Here is a 24863-nt window from a genome sequence, read left to right on the forward strand (position 1 = left end):
TGACCTAACGAAATTGCTTATTTGTAGAGGCCACAGTTCTTCCTCCAGTTACCCAAACATAATATTTTGTCGATTTCAGACCCAAACGTAATATTTTGTCGAAAAGTCAAGGTGTTTTATGTATTATAAAAAGTGTGTCGTGTTTTTTGGCGATAGATTTAGGTAGCTTGTGTTATTTTGTCCTTGTGAAAAGGGCACTTTGCCTCGATTTTCTCCGCATGGTAAATTCTAATAAACAGCAAATTAAACAGGGAATGCTTGTTGTTGCTCCAATCCAGCTTGATGGCGTTTACTTTTCCTGTGGCTTTCAACAAAATACTTTTTATCGCACTTCACTATAACCTCGCAAAAATTGCACCTTAAATCACCCCCGGGAGTTGCATTAAATTCATCAGAAAAATCTCGACAAATCTGTCTAACTTTTGCTGAAGACGATTTAGCTTGCTTAGGCATTTTTGTATTACAGAATGTCAGTAGGCTATTCCTAAAATCCAAACTGTTGATCTTCGAAAATACCACGTTTATGAAGAGGAAGTGTTTTATAAGGATTATTTAAATACGTAGCAATGAATAAACAATGGACAATTTGCGATAAAAGTTACTGCTGATCCAAGTGGGCATTGTGACTTATTTCCTGCTTTTATGGGTTATTATGGTTTAATTGTGTCGCAGTTCCTGATTTAAAATGCTTCCACGAGGATTTTTACAAAAAATACTCTCAAGAAACACAAAAACTTTGTCAAAAGCCATAATTTGACAAATTTTGACTTTATTGAAAATTTTGACTTTATTGTAAATTTTGACTTTATTTTGACCTATTAACTTCTTAGAAACAATCCCCTAGGTGCTGAAAACAACTTTATTCTTTGATTCGTGGTCAGACGAGGTCCTTAAAAAATTTTGACTTTATTGACTTTTGCGGGCCCTATTTATAATGCTTCCACGAGGATTTTTACAAGAATTACTCTCAAGAAACACAAAAACTTTGTAAAAAGCCATATTTTGACAAATTTTGACTTTATTGAAAATTTTGACTTTATTGTAAATTTTGACTTTATTTTGACCTATTAACTTCTTAGAAACAATCCCCTAGGTGCTGAAAACAACTTTATTCTTTGATTCGTGGTCAGACGAGGTCCTTAAAAATTTTTGACTTTATTGACTTTTGCGGGCCCTAGTTATAACATACTAACCTAAATCTTCTTTCTTATCTAAATCTCACTTTAGTTAAACCTTAAATAGCTGAATTCAATATTTGCGCACACTCATTTTCCTAACTTAGCTCCTTAACGGCGTGTCTTAAGCAATGGGCTGCGTGACCTTTGACCTACTTATGGCGAAATGGCCACAAAACAATATGAATGATTAGAAGTCGATATTGAATGTGGGTTTTGCATCTGGCTGTTTAAGCACGGATAAGATAGATAGACATTAATGTTCGACTTGGTTTGATATTTTAGAACTGACATGCCTAATCACAGGGTCCACAAAATTCGCTTATTGCTCAATTGAAAATCATCTCGTATCGTCATGCAGAAAGACAACTACTGTACCAAAAACTTAGCATCAGGAAATGATCTGTACAGATTAATCATGAAATGAGACAACTTGCCGGGAACAAGAAAATATCACTAAACTTCAGCTCTGTTTCGCAATAGAAACATATTTTATGATTAATAACTTAACGTTACATTCAAAGTATATTGCTGTTTAATCGTCGCGTTACATTTCCTATTCCAATGAAAGTGATTCTGCGCGTTTTCAAAAGATCATCCATTGCTATCATAAACACCACAAAATAAGATAAACCAAAATGATTTTATTAATTTATAAAGTTTAGAATCGGCCTTTAGTCACATTCAGTTCATCGATATATGAGAGTGACTCGCGACCCGAGAAAATTTATTTTACATGATGCTACACAGAATAACGCGTTACACACAAGGAAACATATTTCACAAGTATTTCGAAGTAGTTTATTATTGAACGGTGTAATGCAACATTTTTAGAAAGGCAGAAATAGCAGACTGCCACAGGTACAATGCAGCTGCAACGTGCAGTTGGTCGCATAGTTTGTGTTGGATGAAATTATGTAAATTATCAAAATACAAAAGCAGCACTTGATACACTTGAGTTTACCGAACAGTTTGCACTCAAGAACCAGAGGGAAGACTCTCTTGGGAAGTCTTGGAACCATTCTTACATCATACCTCCCATTCCGCCCATACCACCCATGCCTCCCATACCACCCATGCCGCCACCTGCTGGCATCGGGGGCTCTTCTTTTGGCTCCTCAGTCACGACACACTCGGCCGTCGTTAGCAGAGATGCAACTCCAGATGCATCAAGGAGAGCTTGTTTGACAACTTTGGTTGGGTCGATGATTCCTGCTTCCATCATGTTGCAGAAGGTATCCTCGCGAGCATCATATCCGAAGTCACCAGATTCCTGGAGGAGTTTTTCAGCAACCAGCTGGCCTTCCATCCCTGCGTTATCGGCAATCTGTGCGCAAGGGATTCGAAGAACTTTTTGGATGATGCCAACCCCAATTTGCTCATCCCTTAAAGCAGAGTAACACGATGATTAGGAATGTTGTCAATACAAAACAAATGCAACATATGTGAACTGGTCACTTCAGCTCACTTTTAGCAAATCTGTAACAGTACATATTATTTAAAATAGTAACTTGCAAAAACGTCACTGGTCATATGGATACAGTGATTTAGGACTGAAAATGTCATACTTTGTTTCTCCAGTTAAATTGGACAGAGCGTTGTGGCATCGAAGCAGAGCCACACCACCTCCTGGAACAATACCTTCTTCAACGGCGGCTCTTGTGGCGTTAAGGGCATCAGTCACTCTGTCTTTTTTCTCATTAACTTCGACTTCGCTGCTGCCACCAACCTTGAAAGAAACGCGATGAATTTTAATTGCAAAACATTTACATTTAGTTCAAAACAATTACATTTGTTATTTTGCAGTTTACTTGGATATTTCGTAAAATGCTCTCAATCGATAATTACGATATAATCCCTTGGTGGAAAAGATAATGTTTAACATTTACTTTCAGTACTGCAACTCCACTGGCAAGTTTGGCAAGACGCTCGTTCAGTTTTTCTCTTTCATAATCACTGGTAGTAGCTTCCAGCTGCTCATGAATTTGCGCCACGCGTCGATCGATGTCATCCTTTTTACCTTTTCCTCGAAGCAATAAGCAGTCATCCTTAGTAATAGTAATTTCCTCAACCTAACCAGGAAAAGGAAACATGACTAACTGTGTTGTAAATGCGCGAATGCCGCTGGTTATTTGGTTTGCCCTAAGCCACTAAAATATTAGACTTATATTTTATCAGTTACTTTGTTAAAAATTTGCTGCCACTCCAATAAATTCAAAAAATAAAAATTGACAACTCACATGTACCTACAACTTTTTAAAATTACAGTTTAATCAATGAACATAACCTTGAGTTGATAAGTAAAATCTCACTTGTCCTAAATCATGAAGTTGAACTTCTTCCATTTTAAGTTCCAAAGCTTCTTCACCAAACACCAAGCCACCTGTGGCCACTGCCATGTCTTTCATCGTGTTTTTACGGTTATCACCAAAGCCTGTAGTGCAGGATAGTATTGAGATTTATTGTTACAAGCTAATCCAACCTATCTTAGATGTAGAAATGAATATACCTACCACCTATGTTGCATAATTTATAATAATAATTGAACCATATGTCTGAGCTAAACACAAAATATTCAAAAAAATTTTTCAAATGCTAGTCATGTATCGACTTGAAAACATTTATGCTCAGTTCAATTCACCTGGAGCCTTAACTGCAGCAATTTGCAATCCAACCTTTAGACGATTAACGACAAGTGTAGTGAGTGCTTCCCCATCAACATCTTCGGCGATGATAACTAATGGTTTGCGTTGGGAATTTGCCAATTCCAAAGCAGGAACAATAGACTATCAACAAATTGCAATTATATCCCACGAGTAATATGCAACTAATACACAGCAATTATTTATCCATTTTTCAGATCTAAATAGACAATCTCACGACTAATGTAATGAAATGCAAAATCATCAGCAACAGGAACCGACCTGAACTGAACTTATTTTCTTTTCAGACAGAAGCACATAGGCATCCTGAAATTCAACTTTTTGTCCTTTGGCGGTGTTAATAAAATAAGGTGAAATATAACCGCGGTCAAATTTCATTCCTTCGATAACTTCAAGTTCGTCGTGAAGGGTTTTACCATCTTTTACAGTTATGACACCGTTTCTTCCAACTCTTTCCATTGCTTCTGAGATAAGGTCACCAATTTCTTTATCACCGTTTGCAGATATTGTTGCTACTTGTGCAATCTCTTCAGGGGTAGTGACTTGCTTCGATAATTTCTTCAGTTCGTCCATAACAGTTTCAACAGCTTTTTGGATACCTTTTCTCATTTCAATTGGGTTGGCACCACGGGCAATTTTATCAGATCCCTCGCGAGCGATTGCACGTGCAAGAACAGTTGCCGTGGTTGTGCCATCACCTGCCTCCTCATTTGTATTATTAGCCACATCTTGGACAAGCTTGGCTCCAATGTTCTTGTATTTGTTTTTAAATTCGATCCCCTTGGCAACCGTGACACCATCTTTGGTCACTTTGGGACTTCCCCAGGATTGTTCCAAAATGACATTTCTGCCTTTGGGTCCCATCGTCACAGCAACAGCATCAGCGAGTTGATTGACACCTGAAATGTAACAAATAAAGAAACCAATACATTAACAACCCACCATATCATGTATAGACTGTATCACTGTTCGACAACAACATAATTGAGATTCATACAATTTTCCCACCTGCAAGCATTTCTTCTCTTGCTTGTCCACCAAATTTCAGTTCTTTCGCATAAGTTCTTTGTGCTGCCACACGCAAGGCTGGTCGAGCACCAAGCTTAGCTAACTTCGCTAGTCGATACATTTTTATTTGCAAAACTATTCTAAAGAGATTGGATGATGTAACTACTTCAGTGATTCTAAATTTTCCAAAAAATAATCATTGTAAATTTGGTTTCTTGTAGCGTAGTAGAATTTCTACGATGAAGGGTGCCCACATTAATTTCATTTAAAGGAATGCAAGAACATGATCAAAAATATTGAAAAAAAGACTAGGCCTAGCAAGGGATGAAATAAGGCCAAGACGGTGTTTAGTTGGGGATGAAAAAGATATATAATGCTCTTACATAAGACAATTTGAAATAATGCTATCCAAGTAAATCGATGGCATGGATGCGAGGTTATTATCATGTTCTTAAAATTAAAAGGTGACTACATGTTAAAACATAGAAGTTTCACTTAGATGTTTACAGTGGCCGTGTGCACAATCGCACATGCCAACCCCATAATGGAATTGGTTAATTTGTTTTGTTTGTGGTAACTATCATGTGTATTGCTATTAAGTTTGTGACAACTTGTGTAGGGACATTTTATGTCCCGCACATTTAAGGCGAATTAAATGAATGAATCAATTTCGTTGGCACAAGATTTACGCCATGCACCAAAACAGTTTATAGCAACGTCAATAATACCATAAAATAGTTTGTTCAAAAAATCCGTTAACTTAACAAATAGACAGTATGTACGCCTAAACCTGCCAGCGTAAAAACTGCGTTCGGTTTTCTGCTGTAGATCTTCTGCGTAAAGGCTCTAGATTCCAGTAAGGGGGCAACCTACAAATATAGGCAATGCGCTTTGTTTCAAAAAACTGTGATTTGACATTAGAATCTCTTCCAAAATTGATTAACAGCAGCCTTCAATAAAAATAAATGTGACTTAAACCTCAACACCCTTTCTTAATAAAAAAAAGTCGTGCGTTTATCACCACAACCCCATGTACCATTTCGCTTCTGCTAATTAACACGTTTTCTTTAACCTTCTCCAACACGTGCTGCGCATCACACATGGCCAAAGAAATTGCTAGACTGTGTCATCATCCGTAACGTGACGTCATAAACAAACAAAAGCCCCAGACGCGATAGCATTAGCAAATTGGTTTCTCATTTGGGTTTTAAAAGAAAAAACTGAAAAGATGATTCTTGAAAAAGTCTAACTTTTACTGACTTTACTAAATTCTGTCTGAGACTTTAAAATTAATCACTCAATATTTGCAATGTACTCAAAACTTACATTGCTATATAGAAAAGAATCAACAATCATTTGTCCTGATTTTAAAAAATAAATTGATTTCTAACATTAACGCTCAAGTATTTGTAGAAGATAAATATTTCCAAAGTAGCATATTATGTGACAAAAATAATAAAAAATTCAAAATACGATAAAGTTATGATAACAAAACCAAGTTTATTCATTAAATAAAGACATTTTGTTTCAAATATTGGTACATCACTGAAGTAAAATTGTTTTAATTAATTTTAAATTAAATGGAAAATTTACAAAATTCACTAATTGGAAATTTTAAAATTTTTAAGTTAAAACCTTTTCGTAAATGAAAAATGTGTGCAATAATGACGTCAAATGAGATATGTATACTCTGATTGGTGTACAAGACCAAGACGTCACTGTTATCGGTGCGTGGTCTCTCTCTTTTCTAAGGCGATGGCCGACGGGTTCCAGAAGGTATTTATTGTCCTACTACATTTTAAGTATTTTTGTGTTTTATGGATGTTTTGATTCACTTATGTGAAAGTTTATTGTGAAAAGGAAGGTACGTTTAATTTACATTCTTTTAATTTGTTTTGAATATTGATCAATAAAGCCGTGTTCGTGTATGTCATGTTGCAAAAACCAAATTTCTGCTGGACGTTAACAGCTATGACTGCATAGGTTAAATGAAGATTTTCTGTTAAGTGTTAATTACGACAGTCCAGCTGTCTAAGTTTTGCTTGTCATAATCTTGACTTAAGTTTGACCTATGGAAAGTTTATAGTTAAAATTATAATTTAAATTTTAGGCAAACTTCTGAATTTATAGCCTGATAGCTTCAGTTAAAATTTCGAAATCCACAAACTGCTTTTTATGCTCCAATGGGCAGTGTTGCACATGCATGCATGAGAATCATCAGTATGCACAGGAAACATTGTTTGAATGACAGTTTATGATGACAAAAAATTATAACTCAATTGCATGATATCTCATCAAAAACTGCCGCATTTTCCAGTCTGGTTGATGCTTCTAACGTGAGCATTTAAAAAAAATTAATGTGCCATTCTGAGGCTAAATCCAGAATGTCAGTTTTTGTGTACTGTGCATGGAAGTTGCTTAAAAGCAAATCAAATTGAAACCAGCCTCCTTGTATGAGATATTATCCAAACTGGGATTTTTTTTTGTGCGTGGAGGATAAAAGTTATTACTTATACAATGGCTCTTGTTTCATCTTATAGAGCTACCGATTTCTCAAAACTTACCAATGTGGCACCACATACAGTACTAACATAAAATATGATTTGAAACATAACTCCGACTTGACTGTAGAAACTTTTAATAGTTTATTAACACTGCATCCCATAAATTCTGTTCTTGCCGATGATGCTTTCCTACATTGCCTGAATGCAATTTGCAATGTTTTCAACATATTTTCTGAGGCAAGAAATTTAAAATCGCTTTTATTATTGCTGTATTTAATCAAAAAGTCAGTTAACTTGAAAATAACCATTAGTGTAAACACAGTATCATGTAAAAGAATAAGCATATATGTATATAAAAAATAAACAGATCCAGTTTACTATTTTATATATAATGAAGTACTGATTTCTTCTGCTTAGTAAAGCGGCTTCTAACAGCTTATTTTCATGTTACAGGTACGGGTGATTGACGCCAAAAACCACTTGCTTGGCCGGCTGGCCGCTGTGGTGGCCAAGTCACTTTTAAATGGTTAGTATGCTTTGTTTGTTCGTAGTTTGCGGTTTGCAACAAAGTAACCTGATGTGGATGTTATGAAAAATTGGTAATATGTATATACATGGTTTTCGTAGGATGTGCAGTTTTATTTTAGTTATTTCTTTTCCACCCATTTTATTAAGATACAGGCTATTTAAGTTTAGTACTTGCTGCTGTCCGTTTCATGATATAATAGTTTTACGCGTTATCATATCTCCTTATGTTTGTAATAAATCAGTTTATAGTTTTGCTACTATGCACAATTGTCACTTAATAACGATTTCATTCTGACAAAAAACAACCCTAAAAACTAATTTCACTAAAGCCTGTCACTTGTGTTCTTTATTGGAAAACTAATTTAAAATTTATTAACAAGCTATGCATGCACCTGGCAACTTGTTGCCGCGCTCTGGAAACCACTGCCTCAAACAAAGAGGTTTCAACTCTACTTGTAATGTCTAAATTTGAAATATGTCAGAGTGTACAATTTCAGTTAAACACTTTTTTGCAGGCCAGCGTGTTGTTGTGGTTCGATGTGAGGGAATAGTCATTTCTGGAAACTTCTACAGAAACAAATTGAAGTATTTAGATTTTCTCAAAAAGCGAATCAGGACTAACCCAAGTCGTGGTCCATTTCATTTCAGGTTTATATTGTTGTGTACTTTAAGCTTCATTTATTCGTTAAAAGCTTTAGCTTGAAGTGTCAGTGATGAATGTATTCACCACAGAATTTTTTCGAATATCTCTTCAGAGAATATGTGACCAACCATGCACTACCATCTGAGACACTTACCTTTTTGAAAAGTTTTTTTTTTAAGTTGGATGAATGATATTGTCTTATATCATTTTGAATTTTAGTTGTCATCGTCATAATTTCAGTTACTCTGTTCCAGATCTCCATCAAAAATATTATGGAGAACGATTCGTGGTATGTTGCCCCACAAATTGAAGCGTGGCGCTGAGGCGTTGGACCGCTTGAAGGTCTTTGAGGGTATTCCTCCACCATATGACAAGGTTCTACATTCGTCAAGCTGTATAATGTATTTGTTCCTAACTAAATCCGTCTGGTAATTGCAATACTGATGAGTTATAATTTAAAGGGAACAATGATTTGTTTTTTTATAATTAGAAAAAGCGATTTATTGTGCCTTCGTGCATGAAAATTGTAAAACTGAAGCCCAAGCGAAAATTTGCTGAACTTTCACGACTTTCTCACGAAGTTGGATGGAAATATCAAGGCATCATCGAATCACTTGAAGAGAAAAGAAAGGCGAGAGCCAAGTTGTATTGGGATAAAAAGCAGGAACAGCAGGTTCGTATAAATCTGGACATTATTTTTTTTGAAAGTTGCAGTTGGCCATTGTGTTCGTGATGATTGCTTTACCACAGAATCAATTTTCGAAATCTTTAACAAGACAATGTGACAAATCATGCACTACCATCTGAAACACATGGCCACTAAACAGATCACTGTTGAAATAGGATCAAATTTTCTATCTAAGAACATTAAATAGCACAAATTCTTTCATTGTATTTTTCTGTGATTTTTATAACTGTCACATTTATGCAGAAACTGCGAAAGCAAGCAATAGCGAACGTTCAAGACAAGATTTCTTCCCTCGATGCTGAAATTCAGTCAATGGGTTACTACACGGTTTAGATTCGTGAAATAAAATTTTGAATCACACAGTTTATGAATGTTTTATTGGAGTAATAATTTAGTGGTTCGTTGGAAGGGGCTAATGCTAATTTAACAATTTTTTTTACACTGTCTATTTTACACAATTATTTTTAAGTCATTCCCCAAACCTTAAGAAATATTTTAACATATCTCAAGCGTCTCAAGATTATCGACGTTTTTTGATACTGGATATAATATAACTATGTTTTTCCCAAAAGCGTTTAATTTTCTGGTTAAAATTTGGCGCCTACCACGCGGTGATTATACTGTCTTTGTTTGGACATATCGCTTTAAAATGTGTCTGTTTTGATTTAATGGTACAGTATATATTTTGTGCGTACTTGTTCGAGCAGACGAATTCAATCAAGTTGGAATTGTTTTGAAGTAGGTTACGCTCGCGAGAGCTCATGCTCTAGGAAGAAACACAACCTACTCGTCACGAAGTTCTATACTTCCGAGCGACGCAAACTCATGATTTAAACACGTGGTAATGGGCCCCTTTTTTGTCGGTTTTGATTCGAGTCTCTTTCAAAGAAATAGCATAAATTCTTTGACTTGAATCAGAGTTTAATTAGATTTTGGTTCAAGGTAAAACAAATTCTCCTTCCATTCCAAACACGTAATAGTGTTTTGAAGTTTTACATGCGTGAACGCATACTGCCCAGCAAAAGAAAGCAAACTTTTTAAAAGTTTAAATGGTTTTTTGACATAAATAGTGGTTTTACTTTCTGTGAAGCCTAAATTTAGATACTACTGTACTTTACTTGGATCACTTTGTCCGAATAACTCGACTGACCTATGACTTAGCCTCTAACTAAGGTAACTAGCTTGGTAATAATTTTCTTGGACAGATTGCATAAAAATTAGTTACGGAAAATCGGCACAAAAGAACAACTTTAATGGAGGAAGTGGACCAAACATCTGATAAAAAACTTAGCCAAAGCTACAATTAATAACCTTCTTCGACAGATTCGGCGAAAATTCTGAGTTTACTAGTACTTTTGTGACGGTCACAAGCAGTGTTTTTTTTAAGGTGTTTTGGGGGACCGAAACGGTCCCCCAAATTTCTCCAGCGGTTTCCCAAAATTTGGACTTGCAACTACAGGCTATTTTTTGGTATTTAAATGAAACACTTGCGGTCTCTTAAAACTACTTAGCGGTCACCCAAACCAAACCTTAAAAAAAAACCTGGTCACAAGTCATGAGTTGTTTTGTAAATGCTGAAATTTTATTTTGGGATCTTGGCATTCAGTTTTTGACCGGACTTGAGTTCTGCTTAATGATGTTCAGATAAATTACCTCGCTTGAACTTGTGATAATATTATGAATTAATGTAATATAAGATTGTGTACGACATAGAATTCTCATCTATCGAATCAGCGAAGCATAACACTGCGTGACGTAATCGATTGCTTCCCGGTTATTGTGCGTGCAGTACGAGTTATCACTTATCAGTCTTTTCTTGCTATTACGTTCAACGCCGCAACATGTCTTTATGCTGTTGCTGTGACAATATTTTATCTTGATGTATTCGTTCAAAGAAGCTACAATATAATCAGAATATACAGTTGTCAAGGTGTACAATTAATTCCAAGATTAAGAAAAGCAGAACAACGACCTTGACGCTCATTTATCATCGAGGATAATAAACAATTCAACGGACAAACATTGTAATTGAAGTGGTCGCCCTTACAGGATAAGGAACGATAAACAACCATTTCATTACAAACTGATGTGCCATATATATACCAATGTAATGTTTGCAATCCTCCCTTTTTACGTTATCGATTTCACTGGTTACTACTGCGCAATGTAACATTCAGTAAGCTTTGCCCGAAGGTGGAAGCCTTCGTGTCTGGTAATAAATAAAATGGGATCTTAGTCATTTAGTAATATGCATAGACGCGATTTAAGCAACTAACAGCATTGTCAATTTGTCACGCCGTTCGAGAAATGAGAACTCATACCATCAAAGCAGAAGTAAAACAAGTTATCAACCATTAATCGTCCTTGCTCGCATTGTAACAATAGCCGCTAGTGTACGCGGTCATTATGGCGAATATGTTTGTTATGTAATACTTCACACAAGTAATACAGCAACAAAATAATGTTTGTCATACTCTAAACTAGGGGTTTCAAACTCAATCGCATCAGGGGCCAAAACTCAAAACTTATTTAACGCTGCGGGCCGTAAGGATAAAACTTGATTGAACGTTTCGTGACACGAGTACATGAATTGGAACAGGCAGCGAAACAACACCAAGTTTTTGATGTTTTTGACAACTTTTGACTGGTCTATTTTTGATTATTCTTTTCCTATATCATTATGTTTCATTCATCTCCTCGCAAAAGCATTAAAGAATTAAAAAACAATAAAGAAAAAAGCAGCCCAGATTACAAGCGTTAGAATAAATCGATTTATTCTATCGTATGATGGGGCAACTGCTGTGCTGCTGTATTGTGCGATTTGTTATAATCTTGTTTCTTGCTTGAAAAAAAAAAAGTTATACTGTACAATGATCTCGCGGGCCGGAAATAGTTCAATGTATTGTGATGATATTATAAAATTGCTTGCAAATCGAATGCCGCATAGAATACTTGTTTACGGAAATCGGCAAAGCAAAGCATTGCGTTACGTAATCGATTACTCTCTGCTTATCGTATTAAGTCGTGACAAAAATGTCGTGCATGCCGATATTGCGTGTGTTATTATTCATAGTTGTTCAATGCGTTACAGTCTACTAAGTCAACCCTAGAAAGTGGTCGACTTCATTATGTAGCTGTCCCAATGTTTCATCTCGATGTATTCGTTCAAAGAGGCTTCAATATAATCAAAATATAAATTTGTCAAGGTGAACAATTAATTCTAAGATTAAGAAAAGCAGACAACGACCTTGAGACTCATTTACATCGAGGACATTAAACAATTCAACAGACAAACGTTGTAGTGATTTGGTCGCCCTTACAGGCTAAGGAACGATAAACAACCAGTTCATTACAGTATAAAATAGCATTGCGGGCCAAGTTTTATTGTAAAGCTGGCCGGAAGTTTGACACGTATGCTCTAAAGCAGCAGTTCCCAACCGGTGGTACGCGTACCACTAGTGGTACGCGGGAGCTTTTCAGGTGGTACGCGAGCAGCTCTCCGTTGCATGCGATATACAGTATAGACGTATAGTAGTATAACAATTTAATTTTGAGTTGCTAAAATATGCGAACAACACTTTTATTTCTTTCCGTACTAAATTCTCTGCACTCAGTAAGCTACTTTTGTCGATCTTGCTCCCCGCTGTCATTGTTATTAATACAATGCTGCTGTGCGAATATTGGATCAAATTAGTTGTTTTGAAAATAGTGGTACGTGTTGACAATCCGTGGTGGCTAAGTGGTACGAGAACATAAAAAGGTTGGGAACCCCTGCTCTAAAGTTTCTAAACTATCTCTTCGGAACCTTTTTGGTTTTAACTTATCTCATAAATCTTTTTCATTGAAACCCTAATGTGGAATTGCAAAGACAACCAAAAGCCCAATAAAAGAATTGTTCTAAAATGGCAAATTAATATGTTGCACAAAACCCTACTCCTGAAAAAACTGTGCCACCCATGTGACGTCATGGACTGAGATCCAGTTATGGTTTTGACTTAGCAGAAAAAGAACAGTATAAGCAGCCTACTGCCCTAGCGCTTACACCGACTCAGCAAGTGGGAAGGTCGAAGTCTCTTATTCTTTAACACGATCCGGCTTGGGCCTGAGGCCTCGGCAGGTCTTTCCGGTCTAGTATGTTGTTTATGTGGCCTAGTTTCTTTATTTGGTTGTTTGTTTAACTTTAGAGTGTAAGCTCGACCGTTTACGCAGTTATTAGGCCTATTAGGCTAGTTTTTACAGTATTTTTTGTACTGTATTGTTTATTTTTTGCCATTAACTGTGCGGAGCCTGCCGTCCTGTATGCACGAGATTCATCGGCATACGCACCAAACCTTATTATCTTTTTGTCGATTTATGATAACTAAACGTTGGAACTAGTTCATTGAACACTAATTATAATAAACGAAGAGTTGAAGCTTCAGTGCATGCCAAAGATTTGCGTCATAGAACGCACGGTTTCTCAACAAAAACTGTTGCACCTTCCAATTGAAGGGACAGCCTTACTGGAGAGTTTCTTTGATGGAAAATACTTTATTTTCTATTTTGGCTTTTATTTATTTAGACTATTTTAGTGTTTTTATTACTGGAATTATCAGCAGCCCACTTCTCAAGTTCCCATGACTTGGCTTGATTGTTGTTCATGAGTTAGAGTGTAAATTTACTCGACGCAATTGGCATTTCAGCATTAACCATTGGCAGCAGTAAATCGACATAAAGATAATAAGGTTAGGTGTGCACGCTGATGAATCTCGTGCATACAGGCCGACAGACACAGTTAGTGGCAAAAAATAAACAATAAAGTACAAAAAATACTGCATTTCAGCATTAACCATTGGCAGCAGTGGAATAGGCTTCGCGTATTAATTCCATGCTCATTTGTAATTTCTTCTCAAATGACTTCCAACAGTTGCTAAGCATAACATTAGTTATAAATTGTGAAAACAAGCAGACAAGAAAAAGGAGATTAACACAAGACCAGTGCCACATTTACAATTACTACCGAGGAAGTATGCCCATTAAATTATAGTTCTAAGAAATTCAAAGTTGAAATAAAAAATTTAGTTAAAAGGTATAATGGCAAAAGAAAGAAAAGTTGATTGGGCTTAGTGGAGTTTGATCATGAAAGAAACAGCATCCCATGGACTGAAATCCCTTTTCTGTGGCCGAGGTGAAGGTGTGCTAGCGTAGTCATTTGTTGCAATAAACTTATTAACATTATTATATGCATGTCAATAATAAGAAAGTATCAAAGTAAGCAAAAACCACATTTTTCCTGTGACGTAAGATAGTATCACATTTTTTACAGTAACAAAATAATTTAAAAATCAAATGCACAGAACAATTGTTGAGACATGCCCAGGACTAAATCAGTGGGTGACGTTGAAGATGATCATGAGATTTTGTGACCAGACCAGCAATGTCATGGGGAAAAATTGCAAGGATGGACCAGTTCGAAACTAGTTTGTGTTTTCCTTGGAAATGTACGTGTTAAACGAGAAATTGTCACATATGTCACTTCTACAAATTTTCAAATAAAAGTAATACTATATGTAATATTTACGTATCATAGTAATTAAATGCACATAGGTATTGGTCAATGTTAAGTTATTTTCGCAATTACCGGTATCTAAATTTTTAAAATTTTGGTAAAACCCCAGTATTAGGTCTTCTACACAAGATTGACTAAGTCCTAACTTAAAATCCTATTTTTACTCTTGGATAGTATTTGTGATTATGTGCCTCTAGTTTTTACATCTGTATTGGTTCTTAGATTGTAGGCAACATGGCTGCTGTAGCATTGTCAAATACTGAGCGGTTTCTGTGTATATATCCCGCATATTTAAACAGCAAGAAGACAATTGGTGAAGGCAGACGAGTTCCTAAAAATAAAGGCTGTGACAATCCAACTACCAATGAGATCAAAGATGTCTGTACAGCGCTTGGCCTTAAGCCAATCGTTGAAAACAAACTTTATCCTCGAGAATTATATCGTGGCGATGTGACATTTAGAGGAAGAGTTCGTGTGCAATTAAAGGAGGAAGATGGTTCGTTAATCGATGAAAGATTTCCAACTAAAAAAGCTCTTTTGTTACATGTTGGTGGAATGATCCCTAAATTGAAGACAAGAACACAGAAAGGGGGATCTTCTGGTGATGGTGGACAAGCCCAATCAAAACAGAAGAAAAAGAAGAGAAGATAACTCTTAGTGTTAATCAATTTTGAACTCGTAATAGCAGATGTTGAATCTTGTGGGTGCAATTTGTTTTTTGCTTGTTGTGCAAGAAAATACGCTTTTTTTTCCCAGAATAGTTTAGATATGACTGCTACTTGTTTGGCTTGTGTTAGTGTTTTCTCAAGCAAACAGTATCACTTGGTTTGAAAGACTGAACAGGGTTTTTAATTTTAATACCTGTGTGATCTACAGTGGAAAGTGTTCACTCTGATTATAAAGTTTTTATGAGATACCTGTAATACGTTTTTTGCCAGTTGGGTTGACCAACCAAATGAACTTTAGTGTCTTTCTTGCGTGTGATAAAAGAAAAGATTCGTATTGAAGTTATTGATACATATTCGTAAAGGTTGTGACTGAATTGTTTTGATTGGTGTTATAAGATTTTCAAGGGGTTGTTGATTAAATGTGGAATTTTTTTTAGGTTTCAAATATGCCTTCACTTTTGCATCGCATAAACTTTGTTGGTATAGAATTATAGACTATAGAGTATAGACACTTTATGACTACGACTTTGTAGGCATATCTTGTAAGCCTAGGAACAAAACTAAGGTTTGTGCAGCTGGACAATTATATCAATAATTTGAAAGTTGACACTAATGTAAACCGCTTGAAGCATATCTGCATATGAGCTAGTTTGAGGCTAATTAGTTTATTAACTTAAGGTTATTTAACATACACAGAAATTACTACTGCTACAGTTTCCCAAAAAAATAGGACGGCAAAATAACCAAAAATTTTAATAACATCAACACCAATGAAAATGAAGGACAAGAATTAGAAAATCAAATAATTTTAGTTTCAATAATTCCTTCAGACCAAAGTGCAACGAGCATATCATGTCCGATAAACTCTGGCATATCAAGTTCCTTCACAGAAACATAGTTTCCATCGCTATCCCTTAAACGCTTCAAACTGTCCCAACAACTTTCGTCAAAACGAAGACCTTTGGGCTGAAAATGCAGATAAAATTCAGTTAACATATAAGTTAGGACAAGGACTGTTGATTGCTTTTAATGTCATTGATTACAATATAAAGGACACAAAAACAAACCTTGTTTTTCGATTCACCGACCATATGATTCAACTTATCATTACTTAATGAATGATAAACGAAAACAGCAAGGCATTCATCACTGCTATCGTCAGTTTCATCGAGATCATCTTCCTCGTCTAGAGTATCTTCCTCATCATAAAGAGCCTTTCCTTTTGAGATCCTTACATGGTTTGGATGGGTCAATCTTACAGACGAATCCAATGAAGGTACTTTCCCTGAGAATATCATCTCCAATGAAAAATAACTGTTATTTCACTTGACTGAGATTTCACTAAAATCCATGAGCTGGTGCTTAGGATTAAGGTATGTTCGAGTGAGTCTTTTTATAGGTTTGGTGGAATTTATTGGGTTAGCTGGAGAATTGGAGTTAATGAGTTAGCAGTTAGAATGCAAATACCAGCCTTTGGCAAAAGTGCAATGAAAATGTCTGGCGGCACCGTAAAGTATGGAGTTTTAAGGTTATCTCCTGAAGGCTGAAAGAATGTGATTATGGTACTATACAAAATAATTGAAATGACTTAAATTAATCACCAAACTATCTTGTAATTTTTTGGTAAGTACCTATTGGTTCATCTTTGAATTTGAATGGAGGTAAGCGGTTTGCAAAAAAATCACTCGTAATTGAATCACATGTGCTGTATATTACATCTTCTGACGTTGAAGCATCAGCCATGGCATATAATGCTTGCTTAAGCTTTTGTTTAAATAAATCCCGATTCACCTGCAACACCACAGCAAGTCACAAACTTTTCACAACTCAAGTTGAAGAAACTTTGTTTATGACTTACTTTAGAGTGGTAGTGTATGGGAAGCCCTTTTCTCAATGATAGCACATTTTCTGTCCATTTATCAGCGAGAAATGGCATGGTAGACATGAAGTAGTTAGCCCAGGTATGACTTTGATAAGTGCTTATGGTCGCATGTGTGGAATGGCCTTCACCTATTATGCAAAAGATGTGAAAACTAATTACAGCGGCAAGGTTTACGTTAATTGACATTTGACAATTTATCTTGCCTACTGCTTGCGCTTGATGGATTGTTCCTCTTGGAAAATACAAAACATCACCGGGATTTAGAGTTAATTCTGAGATTAACCTGACTTTTTTCATTGCAGTTTCATCCAAGTCCTCACTAGGATCCATTGGCAGCTCTTTTAATGGAGAGTAAAGTTTCCATCGTTTGCTTCCTTCCAGTTGCAAGATAAATACCTTGAAACATTTTTTTATGTCAGTGCTGCTGGTTACAATTACATACATGCTTATTACCGGTAACTCTTCAATATTAACCACGTATAAACAATAAGCTTCACGCTTAATTACTTCAACATCATCATAGTGGGGTGCAAGGCCTTGTGTTTCACATGGGGTCATGTAAATATTGCATCCAACCAAACTACCAAAGTAGACTTCCATTAGTTCTTGCATTTTCCAGAATTCATCACAAAATCTTTGTGGCTGATGAAATTGCAATGTTCTTTTCTTTTTATTAAATTGTAGATTCACGTCTTTCAACCTTTAAAAAATGAAACATATCATGCTATGGTAACTTTTATATAGATTGTAAGAGTTGTGTATGATTAAAACTCGCGAGAAATATGCACACAACAAATTTAAATTTAATTTCAGGCTTTCAACTATAAACAGTAATTGTTTAAATGATTTCCACTACTAAATTGGCTGCAGCACAAGATAAAACATACATCTAAGCGGGAAATTAGTATGACGCGGCAATTTACCAACAAAAAACTACCTTTATGCATGTTGCACATTGTAAGTGGCACAACTTGTATCCAGTGTACTGAAAACAAACTTCTTAACTGGGAACATTTACAGTTTGTCACATTAATATTTACTTAATAAGGCCTTTATCCTGGGAATTAGTCCTTTTCCCATTAACGTAATGGCATGCATTCATATCAACATTGTGTTCAAGGTGATGAGATTTGATAATTTCCTCAAGAATACCCAAATTAAAAAGTTGTCCAAAATACTCGACAAACTGCTGGGCTTTGTTTGGTTCATCTGATGTATTCTTCAAAATACCAATTGTCACGAAAAATTTAAAATAAAAAAACAAACCACACAAAGCAGTAAATATGGATCTACGCCTAGTGCAGAAATTCACAACCAAATCACTTGAGTTCAGCAATTCGGGTAGCAAAACTCTAGCGTTCTAGTATAGAAATGCACCATGCTATAGTTAAAAGTGTGGCACCTGCAAGTACAACATTCATCAACGTGCACGCTGAACATCTTTATCTTCAGGGCAAATTATAATAAACAAACCAAGAAAAGCTGCTTGTTTAAACGCATGTGGCTGCATATTATGTTTATTGTTTATTCTGTAAGTATCTTAAAGTGCACAACAACTCACTCGTTCTATTGCTTTTATCAACAAAATTTTCTTTTCCCAATATTGAGCAAAAAACTCATCCAAAGTGCAAGCTGGTCCAAGCAGGGATTCGAGCAAAGACTGGGCTGAAGAGAAGTTAAGCGGACATTTAACTGCAGGAATTTCTGTCAGTAGCGAAGGGGAAGAGCTTGAGCTTCTTTTCTTGGTATCGTTGTTATCGTTTACGGTCCCCTTTCGCTTTTTGATGTTTCCCTTGGGCTCGAGGGGAGTGTCATCACCATTACGCATATTTTTTGTAAGTAAACCAATGTGATGCTTACTTTGTCTAAAAACAATGAAAATATCAGCGTTCACATCAAACACAAATCTGTTTGCCAATCACGGGAATACATGCAAACATCTATGGTAGAATTACACTTATCAGTTATCACGTGTCTGAGGTCCACAATGTTGCGGTGATACAAAAACATTGAAGATAGAAATCTAAATTGCCACAAGTATCTGATCTATGACTGTGTTTTCGTTTTTTTTTACTTTAATTTAAGAGTCTTAACTTTGGTAGCATTTGAAGTGCTTTAATGCAAAGATTTTTTCATTCGGGATAAAAAATTATGATATCATATTTGGTTATATCATTGGTCATTCATTTAAGATTTAATTCATGCTTAAAATAAAAAAAATCATAGTTATCCCTCCCTACGTTAAACAATGTTATTTTTTAACTTTACACTTCATTATTTAATTTATTCTTAGTTGTACTAGAAACCACAATAAAAATATTTTAACCTTGAAAAGAAACTAATTTTCTACGTCATTACGGTAAAATAAGTGATGCGTAACCTAGACAGAGCATTGTGGGGTTTCGTAGTTCTTTTCTATCTGAGGTCGGTACAGGGCACGTTGGAAAAATGTCGTTGGTATTACCGGAGAAATTTCAGCATATTTTGCGTATTATGAACACCAATATCGATGGTAAACGCAACATCATGTTTGCCTTGACCGCTATTAAGGGTGTGGGTCGCCGTTTTGCAAACTTGGTGTGCAAAAAAGCCGATGTTGATTTGACCAAACGCGCTGGAGAATTGACGGATGATGAAATCGATCGTGTAATTACGATAATGCAGAACCCACGCCAGTACAAAATTCCAGATTGGTTTCTTAATCGTCAGAAAGATGTCCGTGACGGTAAATTCAGCCAGGTTTTGTCTAACCAGCTTGACAACAAGCTTCGTGAAGATATTGAAAGGATGAAGAAAATTCGAGCCCACAGAGGTCTGCGTCACTACTGGGGTCTCAGAGTACGTGGTCAGCATACCAAGACCACTGGTCGCCGTGGTCGCACCGTTGGTGTGTCCAAGAAGAAGTAACACTTCTTTATTTTCTTATTCACTTGATTGTAGTGAAACTGATGTGTGTGTGTGAAACTGACTGTTTCATTTGCTTATGTATGTTTTCAACATTTTATGCTGTTCGTAGTCACGTATATGCTGGTATCACCAAGTGGGTAAACTACTTCGCTGCATTTTTGCGTACATCTTGTGATTTGACTTGGCATTTTGTTGACGCAATTGTTTATTGCAATACTTTACCGAATACTGTTGTAAATTACGTAGAATCTTGAATCAGTCATTTTAGCATATGCGCCAGTTTTACTATTTGTTTTGTGAATCACGTTTCAGACCTTATTTCTTACAAAATGTGGTAAAAGATTAAATTAGTTAACTTTGGCATTACAAGTTGTGTGCTGAAAAACAATGGCATTCTATTGCTCTGGGAAATTACTTAGGAGCAGCATAAAATTTATAAATCAGGTAATTCATTCTCTTGTGTGCTTAATTTTAAACATTATATACAGTAACTTTTTTTCAACAAGAACTTCTATTGTGCCACACTAGAAAGCTTGCAGTGTGTGTCGGATTTATCAGCCGCTCGATTACAACCTAAACGGCACACTTTGGGCAAAAATTGCAGCACCCTCACGCACATTTTGATACACAGTCAGACCGACAGTCCTAGGTTGTAAAAGTTGCACATTTCCTTGATAAAAAAACAAAGCAACCGCGCACTTGACAAGCTTTTTAGTCGAACTTCCTTATAATGCATTATCAATTAAAGTGCATGTCTTGAAATTGGTGCCCTATTTTATTTGAACTTGAGTGTCCTACTTGCAATGTAGGCAACTATAAATTTGTTTTTACTTTTGCAGGTAACATGCGCATCACGATCTTATGCGACAGAGGCATCATTTCCCCTGAAACCTTTTGATCTTCATAAACTTGAGGAGGGGCCCGCTACAGAAGCAACTGTCACAAAAGAAGATGCCATTAATTACTACACGTAAATCCCAACTAAACATGTTATAAGAGTTTTTGATAAAAAAATAACTGGAGAGTAATTTTTGATGGAATAATGTACAGCTAGATTCTTCATTTGTTTTGATACGAAAACTCTGTGCACAAATGTACAAGTTATTACCTTACTGCTTTTTACATGTAATTTGAAATTTAGTAATGCATTGTTTTTCTATTTTCACAGCCAGATGCAAATCATTCGGCGAATGGAACTCAAAGCTGACCAGTTATACAAGCAGAAAGTAATCCGAGGTTTCTGTCATCTATATGATGGACAAGTAATTAAGTTTTGATTGACTTTCATTTCAGTGTTGATCATTCCTTTGCTTCTTTACCAGCCACTGCTGCCCAATTCAACAAAGCTTCATTATATTTTTTAAATACACCAACGTAATCGTGTTATTCCAGGAAGCTTGCTGTGTTGGTACTGAGGCTGCTTTAACTCCTGAAGATGATGTCATAACGGCATATCGGGCCCATGGATGGGCTTATATCAGAGGAGTTCCTGTCTCATCCATTCTTGCCGAGTTATTTGGTATGTTACCTGTATAAGTAATTGTATTGTGGTCGAATGGAAGTATCACTATGCTTGGGCTTATGAGGTAATTTTATGAAACCTACCACAACCGTTAAATTTTGCAAACAAAAATAATCTGAAAGTGAGGCATTGTGATGTACTGTAAATAAACAAGGCTGCCATGTATTTGACGCATGGTTATGTGCCTTAATAAGTTAGTACACTTAAAGAAAATGACCAACCTTACACCGTGTCAATATAAATCAGATTAATTCTTTACCATGATTAGTCATCTCCTCTTTATTGCTTTCTTTTCTTTTTCATCTCATGTCTTCTGAAAGTAAGGCATTGTGATGTACTGTAAACAAGGCTGCCATGTATTTGATGCATGGTTATGTGCCTTAAACAAAATGACCAACCTTACACCGTGTCAACAATCAGATTAATGCTTTACCAGGGTGAAAGTGCTTATTTTACCATGACTAGTAATCTCCTCTTTATTGCTTTCTTTTTCATCTCATGTCTTCTTAATCTCTGCCCAATATGTGCAGTTGGCAATGAGCATAGATTTGAAATGAAGTAAATTAATAGCTAAATAAAGGATTATTCAGTTTTGTTTTAATTTTGGCTGTTATGTAAAATAGTATGAAACCTGTGCTTGCCTCAAACTGGTTCTGTAAAATACTAAACAGTTTTGGACATTCATGGGAAGAAATGTAGGCAAATCATGATTAAAATACATCATCGAAAAAATAGCAGCAGATGTAATATGTTGCATCTCACTTTTTAATGTCAAAATTGAAATTCAGTGCCACAAGTGTATTAGCAAAGTGACAAACATTTAATGGTTAAATTACAATTTTCGCTTGGTTTGTAGCACAGAGCTCACTGACGTTAAAAAACACATGACATTGATCAACCAGGTATCATTTCATGGCTTTTTTATTGCGTGCTATCTAAAGTTGAGTAAAATATTGCGACGCAATTAGAGCAATTGCTTGCCCAGTTAAAACATGTCAAATAGGGGTGTTGAAAAGGATTACATACTGCCTGCTCTTGTCATTCACCTTGGCAAGTTGTGAAAAAATATTCGGTGACCCCTGGTTTAATGGTTTGTGTTTAGAAACGCTGATTACCAGTTACATTGTTTAATTTTTGTCCAATTTTGATGCTGTTTTCGTAAAAAATAGGTCGCAAATTGGGATGTGCCAAAGGTAAAGGGGGTTCCATGCATATGTATAATTATAATTTCTATGGTGGGAATGGCATTGTTGGAGCCCAAGTACCCCTTGGAGCTGGAATTGCTTTTGCAAATCAGTACAAAAACAATGGCAGTGTCGCCATGGCCCTCTATGGTGATGGTGCTGCTAATCAGGTAAAAAGCCTTCTTTTTAATTGCATCTCGTTAAAGTGGAGCAGTTATGTAGCTTTAACTTCGTCCATATTGTTAACTTTAAGGGCCAACTTTTCGAATCCTTCAACATGGCTAAACTTTGGAACCTTCCTTGCATATTTGTTTGTGAGAACAACAGGTATGATCACCACAAATAGGATACCTACAGGACTACACCAATTCTTTGTTTTCTTAGACTCCCACTAATAAAACAAACACATTGCTTATCAGATATGGTATGGGCACTGCTGTCCATCGTGCTTCAGCCAGCGTAGATTATTATACAAGAGGTGATTATGTGCCTGGTATTCGTGTGGATGGCATGGACATTTTGGCTGTCAGAGAAGCTGTCAAGTTTGCAAAGAAATATGTGCTGGAGAACGTGAGATTTTTAATTTGTAAATTCCAACTTACTCGGAAAATTGTGATGTTATGAATTAGCAATACACCAATGATTGTTGTTATTAAGGCGTCTATTTTCAAATTAGGGCCCCGTCAACCTGGAGTTTGTCACATATCGCTACCACGGACACAGCATGAGTGACCCTGGAACAAGGTAGGTCAACACAGATATATTGCATTATATGGCTGCGGGATTTCAAGCAAAATGATTAATCAGAATCTGGCTACATCAAATGTTTATTCCGATTGTTACTGTCAGGGGGATATATATTTTTATTGTATATAATAATTCAAATAACTTTTCATTCAGTTATCGAACAAGAGATGAAGTAAAGGAGGTTCGTCAGAGTCTTGACCCAATTACAACGTTCAGGGACAAACTTCTGCAAGTGGACATGGTCAGTAAAGACGATATCAAGGTAATGAAAATGTATTCCATAAAAATGTTCTTTAAAACAATCGTTAGAAGCTACTTTCTTCATAAGAAATTATCTGAGTTAGCAAATTGAAAGTTTAAATACTTCAAATACAATATTAAAGAATTTTGAGATTTTTGACTGTATTGTGACAGATAGGATTACTTGGCAAATAATACATGAAAGAATTATACCCCATCCACTTGATGAAATTAACGTGTTATAAATGAAGCTATTAAAACACTCTTGCAGTAAGAAGGTTATAACTGAAGGGAAACTATAACTGACGAAATTAAATTATTATTTAAAAGGCTGCTCAGTCATTGCATGCTATAACCAAAAGGCACGTTCTTAGTCACATCTTTCAAATAATTTTTCAGGCCATAGACGCACAAGCAAAACAACATGTGGAAGAGGAAACGGCAAAGGCACTCGCTTCAGCTGAGCCTGATTTCAAACAGCTGGCCAACGATATCTATATCACTGATAAACCGTTGTCGTTTAGATCATGTAATGCTTTCGAAAAGCTTCCTCACGAAGCTAATATATAGTTTTTTTATTGGTTCAAAATTTTATTTACAGTAAAAAAGTTCAGATTTTTGTATTTATGTTGTTTCAAAATACACATTAATATTGCAAGCATTTTTGTGGCACTGCGCTAGGCACTGCTGCGGGTAGTCAGTAGCAATAATATTTTTAAAAAGTAGTTTGGTCCCGGTACTTTTTGTGTAAAAGATACGGATGCGAAGGCAATGTTTACCGCTATCATGCCGGGGCGATCAACGGTAGCTAAAATTACCACGTTAAAAGTACACGGTACTGCCCACCTATTGGCATGGGGCAGTTCAAATAAGTGGTTGAAAGCTCCCAACTAAAACATTGTAACAAATAATTTACACTGATTGTACAGAAGGTAAAAAGATGCAGATTCGCAATA

General features: G+C 35.9%; 6 protein-coding genes and 2 non-coding genes across 8 annotated transcripts; 6 read left to right on the top strand and 2 right to left on the bottom strand.

The window, feature by feature from the left end:
* Window positions 1-1804: 1804 nt before the first annotated feature.
* LOC143465346 (60 kDa heat shock protein, mitochondrial-like) lies at window positions 1805-5043 on the bottom strand. Its single transcript, XM_076963579.1, has 7 exons — window positions 4847-5043; window positions 4100-4737; window positions 3817-3961; window positions 3488-3609; window positions 3065-3247; window positions 2744-2904; window positions 1805-2560 (listed from the first exon to the last, which is right to left on the bottom strand). Exons 1-7 carry the CDS (start codon window positions 4965-4967, stop codon window positions 2200-2202), a joined length of 1731 nt encoding a protein of 576 aa, XP_076819694.1. The 5' UTR covers window positions 4968-5043; the 3' UTR covers window positions 1805-2199.
* Window positions 5044-6536: 1493 nt separating this feature from the next.
* Window positions 6537-9571, top strand: LOC143465729 (large ribosomal subunit protein uL13-like). The gene is made up of 6 exons (XM_076964187.1): window positions 6537-6622; window positions 7804-7876; window positions 8394-8526; window positions 8776-8896; window positions 9012-9194; window positions 9453-9571. The coding sequence occupies exons 1-6, from the start codon at window positions 6602-6604 to the stop codon at window positions 9540-9542; spliced, it is 621 nt and encodes a 206-aa protein (XP_076820302.1). The 5' UTR covers window positions 6537-6601; the 3' UTR covers window positions 9543-9571.
* Window positions 8582-8672, top strand: LOC143466315 (small nucleolar RNA Z195/SNORD33/SNORD32 family). Its single transcript, XR_013118760.1, has one exon. It is a non-coding gene; the product is annotated as a small nucleolar RNA Z195/SNORD33/SNORD32 family (small nucleolar RNA).
* LOC143466316 (small nucleolar RNA Z195/SNORD33/SNORD32 family) lies at window positions 9244-9334 on the top strand. The gene has a single exon (XR_013118761.1). It is a non-coding gene; the product is annotated as a small nucleolar RNA Z195/SNORD33/SNORD32 family (small nucleolar RNA).
* Window positions 9572-14913: 5342 nt separating the features above from the next.
* Window positions 14914-15870, top strand: LOC143466022 (signal recognition particle 19 kDa protein-like). The gene has a single exon (XM_076964597.1). The coding sequence runs from the start codon at window positions 14992-14994 to the stop codon at window positions 15406-15408; it is 417 nt and encodes a 138-aa protein (XP_076820712.1). The 5' UTR covers window positions 14914-14991; the 3' UTR covers window positions 15409-15870.
* A 295-nt stretch (window positions 15871-16165) lies between these two features.
* LOC143465994 (ribosomal oxygenase 2-like) lies at window positions 16166-19223 on the bottom strand. The gene is made up of 8 exons (XM_076964565.1): window positions 18869-19223; window positions 18348-18526; window positions 17815-18007; window positions 17511-17703; window positions 17284-17435; window positions 17057-17216; window positions 16493-16710; window positions 16166-16391 (listed from the first exon to the last, which is right to left on the bottom strand). Exons 1-8 carry the CDS (start codon window positions 19133-19135, stop codon window positions 16224-16226), a joined length of 1530 nt encoding a protein of 509 aa, XP_076820680.1. The 5' UTR covers window positions 19136-19223; the 3' UTR covers window positions 16166-16223.
* A 489-nt stretch (window positions 19224-19712) lies between these two features.
* LOC143465013 (small ribosomal subunit protein uS13) lies at window positions 19713-20527 on the top strand. Its single transcript, XM_076963127.1, has one exon. The coding sequence runs from the start codon at window positions 19756-19758 to the stop codon at window positions 20212-20214; it is 459 nt and encodes a 152-aa protein (XP_076819242.1). The 5' UTR covers window positions 19713-19755; the 3' UTR covers window positions 20215-20527.
* On the top strand, window positions 20520-24565 carry LOC143465012 (pyruvate dehydrogenase E1 component subunit alpha, mitochondrial-like). Its single transcript, XM_076963126.1, has 10 exons — window positions 20520-20658; window positions 21054-21184; window positions 21383-21476; window positions 21607-21733; window positions 22906-23090; window positions 23174-23247; window positions 23340-23490; window positions 23597-23664; window positions 23821-23929; window positions 24307-24565. The coding sequence occupies exons 1-10, from the start codon at window positions 20602-20604 to the stop codon at window positions 24475-24477; spliced, it is 1167 nt and encodes a 388-aa protein (XP_076819241.1). The 5' UTR covers window positions 20520-20601; the 3' UTR covers window positions 24478-24565.
* The last annotated feature ends 298 nt before the right edge of the window (window positions 24566-24863 follow it).

The sequence above is a fragment of the Clavelina lepadiformis genome, chromosome 7, assembly GCF_947623445.1.
Source record: "Clavelina lepadiformis chromosome 7, kaClaLepa1.1, whole genome shotgun sequence".
Taxonomy (NCBI): Eukaryota; Metazoa; Chordata; class Ascidiacea; order Aplousobranchia; family Clavelinidae; genus Clavelina; species Clavelina lepadiformis.